Genomic DNA, 10,718 nt, shown 5'->3' on the forward strand with positions numbered 1-10,718 from the left:
AAAGCCAGATGTACGAATGCTTAGATGCTAGGATGTTCAAAATGAACACGTCCAGTGTAATTTGTGAATGCATTAAAATAAATGGTTAAAAATAAAAAGCCACTCACCAAGCACTTTGACATTGACTTCTGCAGTTTTGGTTCCACTTACGTTCCTGACTGTGAGGATGTATTTTCCAGTGTCATCTCTGTCACAGAATTTGATGATGGCCATGGCTCTAGTCGGGGTATACTGCAAGTGGTACTTTTCACACAAGTCCAGCTCTCTGTTACCCTTGGACCAAGAAGCCTTAGGATCAGGTCTTCCACCCACTGCAGCATCCAGAACCAGGTCTGAACCAGCCCGGACCATCACAGTTTCAGAGAGCAGCTTGCTGTCAAGCTGGGCCTTTGGAGGCTCTGTCAAGTGGTTATGAAGTACAGGGTTTTGAAACTTTGTTTAAACTGAATTGACATGTCTTGAAAATATTTTGGTCTTGGTTTGGTTGTCTTGATGCATGCTCAATCATCCAGGTAAGTAAATCCCCAAAAGTTGATTCTGTTCATCTGGACGTTTTCAGTAGGAGAAACGTTTTGTCTTATAAACAGTACATTTGCATAATGGCTGAAACTAGCACCACTGAGTCAAATGTACTGGTTATAAGATTGGGGAAACCTGCAGTCAGCTGAGACTGAAGGAGTCACCTGGATGAGTGACAAAATGTTTCTCCCACTGAAAACGTCCAGATGAACAGAATCAACTTTTGGGGACTCGGTTTGATTGCTTACACTGATTTAGCAGAAAACACAAGTTTCATTTTACTGTGAATTTATTTTGTGGCATGTTGATGAAACTGTGTCATGGTCTCAAATCTTACCAAAGTCAGTTTTGCACTGCACAGAGCCGGTGGACTCAGAGGGTCTGCTGAAGACCTGGTTGGCATTCTTGGCAATAACCCTGAACTCGTAGGGCTCTCCCTCTCCCAGCGCAGTAACAGTATAGAAGTTGTCAGTCACGTTGGTGTAGTTACACTTCAGCCAGCGGCCCTCGCCAGTCAACGTGTATGGCTTGCGTTCAATGATGTAGCCCACAATTGGACTGCCACCGTCATACAGTGGAGACGACCACTTCAGGGATACTGTGGTCCTTGTTACGTTGGTGACTTCAGGCTTACCCGGTGGATCTAAACAACAAATCAACAATGTTTGTCAGACATTTTTGTCTAAAAACATATTAATTTAGTAACTCTTCATGGTGTGATACTAAACTCACCAACAGGGTTTTGAGCAACTGCTCCCTTTGAGGCCTCACTAGCTTTGCTCAGTCCAGCACTGTTCATGGCATAAACCCTGAACTGATATTCCAGGCCTTCCACCAGACCTTCCACCTTGTAAGAGCACTCAAAGCAAGGGATCTTGTTCTCCCTCACCCACAGGATATTGTTCCTTTCCTTCTTCTCAATCCAGTAACCAGTCACCTTGCTTCCACCATCATGGTAGGGCTCCTCCCATTGCAGTGTCATTGTATTAGCAGTGACATTAAAGATTATAGGCTTTGTCGGTGGACCTGCAGGTGCTGTGATCAGAAATTAGGTATTGCTGTTTTATTCAAGTTCAACATAAGAATCTTATGGAATAGGATGGAAATGAATATTATAAATTCATAAGCTCAAAAGTAACATTATAGAGTAACACTTACTGTAAGGATGCTCAGCGACAATAGTCTCAGACTCAGTGGACTTGCTGACACCAAATCTGTTTTCTGCAGAGACCCTGAATGTGTACTGCATGTATTTGGTCAGGTTACTGACGTGGAGAGAGGTGCGCTTCACGCTGGAGTTGATGAGCTGCCAGGCCGTTGAGCCAGATTCACGCTTCTCTACGATGTAGTTGGTGATGTCAGTGCCACCATCATCTTCTGGTGGATGCCAGTTAACAACACAGGACTCAGAAGTAATTGATGAGATTTCTATTGGTCCACTTGGAGGACTGGGTCTGCCTGTGACATTAACTTCAATAGTAAACGTTCTGGTTCCTGCCACATTCTCCAGAGTCAGATGGTATTTCCCACCATCTCCTCTCATGGCCTCCTTAACTGAGATACTGGTTCTGTCCTTAGTAACTTTGATTGAGACTCTGTCTGTGTTTTTCAGTCTCATTTCCTCCAACTTCCAGGTGGTCTTAGGAGCAGGTCTGCCACTGATTGGAACATCGATGGTGAAAGTGCTTCCAGACCTGCATGTGATGAGCTGGTTGGTGATTTCACTGAGGTCAGCAGCAGGTTCAATGTGAGGCTCTTTGACCAGCACAGGAGCCAGAGTTTCCTTGGGCTTGCTATAACCAGCTTCATTCTTAGCCTTCACACAGAAGTCATATTCATCACCCTTGTTGAGCTTTTCGACAACATAGGTCAGATTTTTGGTGTTGCCAACAACTACCCATTTGTCTGTACCTTTTGGCCTAGCTTCAATGACATAACACTGAATGCGACTACCGCCATCATGCTCTGGTTTCAGCCAGCCTAGTGACACAGAGTTGTCTGTGGTGTCGAGGATATCCAGTCTCTTTGGAGCTGATGGTGCTGCAGTGGCAATGACAGGCTCAGTCAGCTCAAATGCCTCACCCACACCGTGCTGGTTCTCGGCTGAGACTCTGAAGAAGTATGGCACTCCTTCCAGCAGGTCCTGTATCTTTAGGTAGTGCTGTGTGCATTTGCTACCGGACTGCTGCCAAGTGCGGCGGCTAGCCTCACGCCTCTCAACAATATAGTGATGGATTCTGGCTCCGCCATCATTAAGAGGAGATTTCCACATAAGTGTGACTGAGCCTCTGGTCACCTCCATGAAGGCAACAGCCTCTGGAGGTCCAGGAGTGTCCATGACTTTTACAACAAATGTAGTAGCCTTGCTACCACTGGAATTTTCTAGGTTTACAGTATATTTGCCAGTATCATTTCTAGAGCAGTTTTCAATGCTCAGAGAACTGTAACCATCAGTAGTTGTTACCTCTGACATGACACTGAGCTCTCCTTCCTCCTTCACCCAAGTGGCAGTAGGAATAGGCTTTCCTCTGAAGTGGATGCCCAAGCACACTGAACCTCCCGCTTTGACAATGTGTGTCTGCTTAAAGGCAGCATCAATATCTACCTGTGGCACTGTTAGCCTATCTACTGCCTGAGCAGGCTCTGGAATTTCCTTGTCTTCACCTCTACCCACATGATTGACAGCTGCAACACGGAATTTGTACTCAGCCCCTGTCTGCAGACCTGTCACCACATAATTTGTTTCAGTTACAAGCTCCTCATTTACTCTCTTCCATTCCACCTCTTCTCCCTTCACCATTTCAATTATGTAGCCAAGAATCTCCATGCCTCCATCGTCAGCAGGCTTGGTCCATTCCAAACTGATGGAGGTACTGGTGGAGTCCGAAACACAGACCACTGATGGAGCGCAAGGTATATCTTTTGGCTCAGCGGCTTTGATGGGTAAAGAGATGTTGCTAGGAGTTCCAACACCAGCATCATTTACAGCCATAACACGGAACTCGTATTCCATATCCTCTGTCAGGTTGATAACCCTATGTGCACAGTCAGTAATAGGCTTCTTGGTGATCACCTTGTAGAACCGGACAGTCTTCTTTTCACGTTTTTCCAGGATGTAATAATGAATCGGGCTTCCTCCATCAGATTTTGGAGGAGTCCAGGACAAGGTGATGCTCTCTCCTGTAACTTCAGTTGCATCAGGAGTGCCTGGAGCATCAGGAGTGGCTGGGGAAACAATTTTAATAGTGAGTGGAAATGACTAAATAAATGTAATATAGATTTGAAAACTTCCATATGTTGATTTTTAAAACCTTCCAAAATGACAACTTACTGTATTGCATCTGTGCAATGATGGGACTGGATTCCAGAGGTCTGCCAACTCCAAACTTGTTAACAGCAGAGACCCTGAATTGATACTCATTAGTCTTAATGAGCTTGGTTGCGTGGAAGGTGCACTCCTTACATTCATCAGACACCAATGCCCACGAAATCTTGGCTGTCTCACGCTTCTCAATGATGTAATGTGAAATCTCAGAACAACCATCTTTCTCTGGTGGGTTCCAAGACAGACTGCACTTGCCCTCTGAGATGTTACTGAAAGTGATCGGTCCAACAGGCTCGCCAGGTGTATCTGTGTCAAATAGTTGTGAGAAAGTTAAGTTAGAATACAAATGAATAGAATGGTAAATATTGATACTGAAGTATAGGGAGAAAACTTTCAAAAATGCAAACCTTGGACTTGAACAAGGATGTTTTCCTTTTTGGTTCCAGACCCATTGGTAGCTTCCACAGTGTAGCGCCCACAGTGTGAACGATCAGCATCCCTGACAAAGAGGGTGCTGGATCCAGGAACTGTAATAATGTCCATCATCTTTTTTGTAATCTCCACACCTTCTCGGAACCAGACAACTTTGGGAACTGGGCGTCCAGTGATGGTCACCTTTAGCCTGATGCTGTCTCCTGCCTTGACTGTCAAACCTTCAAAGTACTCTGGGCCAAACTCAATGTTTGGAAGAGCTGGTTTGGGAAAAAAGGCATTAGTTTACAGCGGGCAGCTTTAGTAAGCTATGTAGAGGTAATTCTTGGAAAAATGAGCTGAGGAAAACATGGGTAGCAACCAAGGGAAACAAAAGCATTGGACTTCAACTATACTATTTACCCTTTAAACTCTGATTTAATGCTTCCCCAATATCTACACTGTCCAAGCTCTTTCCTGCTATTACTCACCATTTTCACTTCTGACAGCAATCATGCCAGAAGAGTTGGATGGAGGACTGACAACACCCATGGCATTTCTGGCAATGACCCTAAACTCATAGCGTTCATTTATTGCCAATCCAGTGACGGTATACTGACAGTCGTGCACATCAGTCAAGTTGGCCTTGAACCAGCGTCCATGTCCTTGGCGTTTCTCGATATTGTATCCAACAATCTTGCTACCGCCATCACGTTTGGGTGCATCCCATTTCAGTGACACTGAGTCACTAGTCACATCAGTGTAATCAGGCTGGCCAGGAGGATCTGAAATGCATAATGCACCTTTTAACTCTTTGCCACAGTGTTTTTATTCCGACAACATTTTTCTCAGATTTTATACATAACATGCAAAATTTCCAGCATGTTGTATTTTTCTAGTGTAACAAAGGGATTTATGTCATGGTCTGAATTAATACTCACCAACTGGACTGACGGCCATGATTGGTTTGCTCTCATCACTCATTCGGCTGAACCCAGCATCATTCTGTGCATAGACTCTAAAGGAGTATTCAAGGCCTTCAATGAGCTCCAAAATCCTGTGATCTGTTTCTTTGATCAACATAGTGTTCACCTTTTGCCACATAATGCTATTCTTCTCCTTCTTCTCCACATGATAGCCCTGAATAGGGGTGCCACCATCATAGATAGGTTTCTCCCATTGAATGGTCATACCATCGTTGGTAACATTGTATACAATCGGCTTGCCTGGTGGGCCTGGTGGTCTGAATTGGTGCTTGGCAATAACCATTTGCGAAAGCAGAGGCTCGCTGACACCATACCTGTTTTCAGCACACACTCTAAACTGGTATTGGACACCTTTGATAAGGTTGGAGACTTTGAATTGAGTATCCTGTACACTGGAGGAGGCCATCTTCCAGTCATTTTGGGAGGTATCACGTTTCTCCACGGTGTAGCAAGTTATGTCTCCACCACCATAGTCATTTGGTTCATCCCATGAGATCATAATGCTTTCTGCTCTCACTTCGTCCAGTCGGATAGGTCCAACAGGCTTTGATGGTGGTCCCAGTGTGATGACACGGATGTGGAAGGATTTCCTGTTCACTTTGTTGTCAAGGGTTAAGGTGTATTTGCCCTCATTCTCCTTCTTCACATTCTTAATCATTAGGGTGGCTTTGTTTTCTGTTGTCTTGAAGCGTACTTGATCACTCTCTTTAAGCGGCAGGCTGTCCTTCATCCAAAGAACAGAAGGTCTGGGTTTGCCTTTGTATGGCAGTTCAATGTGCACATTGTGACCCAGGCGAATGCTGATGCTACCATGTGGATATTCTGTAAGGTCTGCCTCTGGTGTAATAATGTAGTCAATGACCTTGATAGGTCCAATTTCAACAAAATCTCCATGTCCTTTCTCATTCCTGGCAGCAACTCTAAAGAACATGTTCGAGTGCTCCTTCAGTTTCTTTACCTCAAACTCACACTGTCTGCTTGTTCCTCCTAATGACCAATCTTCATTCTTGACCTTCTTCTCAATAATGTAGTCAGAGATTATACTACCACCATCGTAATCTGGTTTAAGCCACTGGAGAGTGATGGAGGTCTTTGATGAATCTTTCATTGAAACCTCCTTGACTGGGCCTGGAGTTTCTGTAGCCTTAACAGGTTCATGTGTTTCACATGGATCACCGATACCATTCTCATTCTCTGCTAAGACACGGAAGAAGAAGGATGTCTTTTCAGAAAGATCTTCAATGGTGTATGTTGTGTCTGTGCATTTGTTTGTCACCATAGAGTATGATCTCTTGGATGAGTCTCTCTTCTCCACAACATAGTTAGTAATCTCTGCACCGCCATCAAGAAGTGGGGCCTCCCAGCAGAGAGTCACCTTTCCACGGGTCACCTCCTTCAGGACCAGGTTCCTGCACTGAGCTGGGGTGTCTTGGACTTTGACAGACAGAGTCACTGTCTTGGGCTCACCCACACCATTCTCTATCTTTACTATATATTTTCCAGTATCAAGCTTGGTCACCTCACGCATAACAAGGACTGTGCTTGTGTCTGAATGGTGGAATTCATATTTGGGATCGTGGTCAATGCATTCTTCTCCCTTGCTCCAAGAGGCAGTGGGCGCAGGTCTGCCCTTCAATGGAACAGACAGCTCAACATCCTTGCCGGCCTTCACAATGTAGTGAGTTCTCATGGCAACATCAGAGTCAATCTGGGCCTCCTCTGGGAAGGGAGTATATAGAAGGTCATACAGGGGAAACTATATGTGGGCAACATGAATACAAAACAAGAAACACATGCTGTACACTGAAGACACGATTTATTTTATTTTCAATAAGTAATGAATTTACCCAGGATGTCCTTAGCCTGCACTGGTTCAGTCATCTCCAGAGGCTCTCCGCGACCAGCACAATTGACAGCAGAGACTCTGAAGAAGTAGTTAACATTTGGTTTTAAATTGTGGACAACATATTCTGTTGTTTTGACCTCTCCTTTGGAGGTAATCATAGCCCATTCTTTTTCTCCCTCCACAAGCTTTTCCACCATGTAACTTGTGACCTCACTTCCTCCATCCCATTCTGGCTTGGACCAGCCCAAAGTGATGGAAGTCTTGGTAGAGTCCACCACCTTTAACTTGCAAGGCTCATCTGGTGGATCTGTAAGTACCATGTATTTGTTAAGTGGAGTGTAGATTAGTAATCATTACTTTTGTGGTAAATCTGTGAATCTAAGTGTACTTACCAACTGGGTCAGCAGCCTTATAATAGTCTGATGCATCAGAAAACGGTCCCTCTCCGGCCTTGTTAATGGCACACACACGATACTGGTATTCATTTCCTTCTGTCAAGTGATAAACTGTCTGTTTGGCGTCAGTGACAGGCTCTTTATAAACTCTGATCCAGCGCAAGCTCTTCTTGTCTCGTCTCTCCAGGTAGTAGCCTGTCACTGCACTGCCTCCATCCACACCTGGTTTGCCCCATTCCACCACCATAGTGGACTTTGTAATGGTGGTCACCTCAGGGGTATGAGGCTGCCCAGGAGTGACTTTAAGAACAGACAATAGGTATGTTAAGATCACATAACAGTGAAGTTAATGACAAAAAAGCCTGATAAAAATAAAATGTGTTAAAAAGAAGAAGAAACACAGAGGATAGCTGCTGTGGATTCCATGCCACTCTAGTGAAACCTACCAAAGGCATTCTTAGCGATGACAGACTCTGACTCCAGTGGTTCTCCAACTCCATACTTGTTAACACCCATTACACGGAATACATACTCATTTCCACGGACCAGCTTGCCAACAGTAATGTACGTCTGTTCACACCTTTCAGAAACTGTTGACCACACCACTCTACTGGTTTCACGTCTTTCAACAATGTAGTGGGTGACTTTGGAGCCTCCCTGATCACACTCAGGCACAGGTTCCCAGCTGAACATAATTCTTTCTGCTGTGATGGAGTTGAAGTTAATAATGCCAGCTGGGGGTCCAGGTTTGTCTAAGGAAAGATAAAAAATTAAAATAACATGGATGGATGAGATGATGGAGGCTTTATAGTCTGGATTTAAACTGGTTAGGAATTCAGATGTAAGGAAATGTGAGAATCAATAACTTATAAATACCTAGGATTTCAGTTCTGATGGTTGCAGATGCTGACCCCAGAACATTCTTAATCTTGATCTCATATGAACCTGTGTCATTGCGAGTTGCATCCTTGATCAGAACAGCAGAAGAGTCCGTTGTGCTTTCAGCAGACACAGTGGAGGTTGTTACTAGCTCCTTTCCATTCTTGAGCCACTCAATCGTTGGTAGAGGCTTGGCAATAATTCCTACTCTGAGCTTAACTGTAGCTCCAGCTTTGTACTGAACTACATCCAGGTACTCTGGAGGAAGGTCTATAGCTGGGGCACCTGTGACGAGAAACATTTATACAAGTGTATAAATAAAATTATTACAAGTAATTAATAAATGTCCATATAATTTTGGATTATATGCTCACCACATGCATCAACACAAGTCACTGGTCCAGCAATGAGAGATGGATTGCTGACAGACCCAACTGCATTCTTAGCATAAACTCTGAACTCATAAGACTCATCCTGGGTCAGTCCAGATACAGTGAAACCCATCTCAATGATGTTTGTAAAGTTGGCCTTCACCCATCTGCCGCTGGGTGCCTCCCTCCTTTCTACACTGTAACCAGTAATCTTACTGCCACCATCATATGGAGGCCTCTGCCAGGCCAGACTGACCGAGTTCTTCGTGACTTCGGTGACATGAACATTTGCCGGGGGTTCTGTGTTATTAAAGTGAGAAAGATCAAAGTTTAATAAAGTAACTGCAAAGATTTTCAGTTGTAAGCTCATATAATTAAGGCATAAAACTGCAAAAATTAAATACTTAAAATACTGACCACAGGCATCAATAGCAAGCACTTCTTCTGATGTTTTGCTCATTTTTCCAATACCAGCAGAATTTTCAGCTGCCACCTTGAATTCATAGATAAGACCAGGGCAGATGTTTGTGACACGCCACTGGTCTCCTGGGATTGGGGTCTTATTGATTTTCTGCCAAAGGATGCTGGTCCTCTCTTTCATCTGGAGATGGTATCCAACTACAGGGTTTCCACCATCATTAACTGGCTCATTCCAGCAGACTGTGAGACTCTCTCTAGATACATAGCTAACCCAAGGTGTGGATGGAGGTCCAGGCACAGCTGTTACAGAACACACTCTTGTTAGAATACATTAACAAAGATGCCTTGTTCATAAAACAGAAGAATTGGAATTGAAGATACAGGATAAAGTGGCTTACTGTATGGAAGCTTTATCATGACCGGCTTGCTGTCAATATGATCACTGATGCCATAACGATTCTCAGCCTTAATTCTGAACTGGTACTCCTCTCCTTTAGTCAGCTTAGTCACCTTGATCTCACTTCTGGCAATGGTAGTCGACACCTCTACCCAGGCAGGAGTGCTGGTTTCACGTTTAAGAACAACATAATTCGTAACAGGACTGCCACCATCGTACTCTGGAGGAGTCCATTTCAGACACACTGTGGTCTCTCCAACTTCTCCAATCTGAACTGGACCAACAGGAGGTCCAGGTCTGTCCAGCACAACGAAGATAATGAAAATCTTGGTAGTACCTCCTGCATTTGAGGCTGTGATTTCATATTTGCCAGCATCCACTGAAACACTTTCATTTAGGGTGATGATTAAACTATCTGGAGTTACTTCTGTCAGCAGCCTCTTGGATCCCTTAATGACAATATTGTTCTTGGAAACAGTGACCTTTGGCATGGGCCTGCCAGTTAATGGAATCTCAAAGGTCAGATTGGATCCTGCTCTTACATAAACTGTATTCTTGGGGTAGTTCTTTAGGTCAAACTCTGGAGCCTCTGTTGGAAAAGAAAAATAATAACACAGGACTGTGGTAAGACATGGCAGCTTAGTAAAACAATAATAATGTTTATTATTTCGGAAATACCATAGCTTTTAAAAACTTGCCCATTTATATAAATTAGGATTATTATAATTATTATAATTAGGATTAATTATACATAGACATAGCATGTCAGAAATGTACATTATGTAATATGTGTAATCTGAAAAGTTTAAAGTAAAGACAGCAACAATACCGTGTATTTCCTTGACAATAACTGGAACGATCATCTCCTTGGGTTCACTAAGTCCAGCATGGTTCTCAGCACGGACTCTGAAAAAGTACTCAGCACCTTCCCTAAGGCTCTTGATTGTGTGAGTCAAGATCCTCACAGTGGCACATTTCACCCATTTGGTCTGTCCTTTCTCCAGGGCATCAATAAGATAACCAGTGACTCTGCTTCCGCCATCATATTCTGGTCTGGTCCAGGCAATAGTAACACTGTCCTTGGTAACATTTGCAACTCCAAGTTTCATAGGTGGACTTGGTACCTCTATAACAGACAGCAGGACAATTTTATTAAGTCCATAATATTG

The 10,718-nt window shown here is 43.8% G+C and overlaps 1 protein-coding gene across 1 annotated transcript in view; it reads right to left on the bottom strand.

Annotated features, from left to right (window-relative positions):
- Positions 1–10,718, bottom strand: part of LOC146557337 (titin-like) — a 178,885-nt gene that overhangs the window by 17,537 nt on the left and 150,630 nt on the right. Inside the window, exons 204-219 of the mRNA XM_085248349.1 lie at positions 10,379–10,675; positions 9,551–10,138; positions 9,150–9,452; positions 8,736–9,032; positions 8,359–8,646; positions 7,929–8,234; positions 7,480–7,782; positions 7,089–7,394; positions 5,197–6,960; positions 4,747–5,040; positions 4,252–4,536; positions 3,851–4,150; positions 1,678–3,744; positions 1,252–1,554; positions 857–1,162; positions 108–398 (exon numbers count right to left, since the gene is read on the bottom strand). Coding sequence (XP_085104475.1) covers positions 108–398; positions 857–1,162; positions 1,252–1,554; positions 1,678–3,744; positions 3,851–4,150; positions 4,252–4,536; positions 4,747–5,040; positions 5,197–6,960; positions 7,089–7,394; positions 7,480–7,782; positions 7,929–8,234; positions 8,359–8,646; positions 8,736–9,032; positions 9,150–9,452; positions 9,551–10,138; positions 10,379–10,675 — 8,298 coding nt within the window. The remainder of the gene's footprint in view (positions 1–107; positions 399–856; positions 1,163–1,251; positions 1,555–1,677; positions 3,745–3,850; positions 4,151–4,251; positions 4,537–4,746; positions 5,041–5,196; positions 6,961–7,088; positions 7,395–7,479; positions 7,783–7,928; positions 8,235–8,358; positions 8,647–8,735; positions 9,033–9,149; positions 9,453–9,550; positions 10,139–10,378; positions 10,676–10,718) is intronic.

Source organism: Mchenga conophoros, linkage group LG16 (genome assembly GCF_057382185.1).
Source record: "Mchenga conophoros isolate Kocher_MC1m ecotype Shallow Benthic linkage group LG16, M_conophoros_male_GT1.1, whole genome shotgun sequence".
In the NCBI taxonomy this organism is placed as follows: domain Eukaryota; kingdom Metazoa; phylum Chordata; class Actinopteri; order Cichliformes; family Cichlidae; genus Mchenga; species Mchenga conophoros.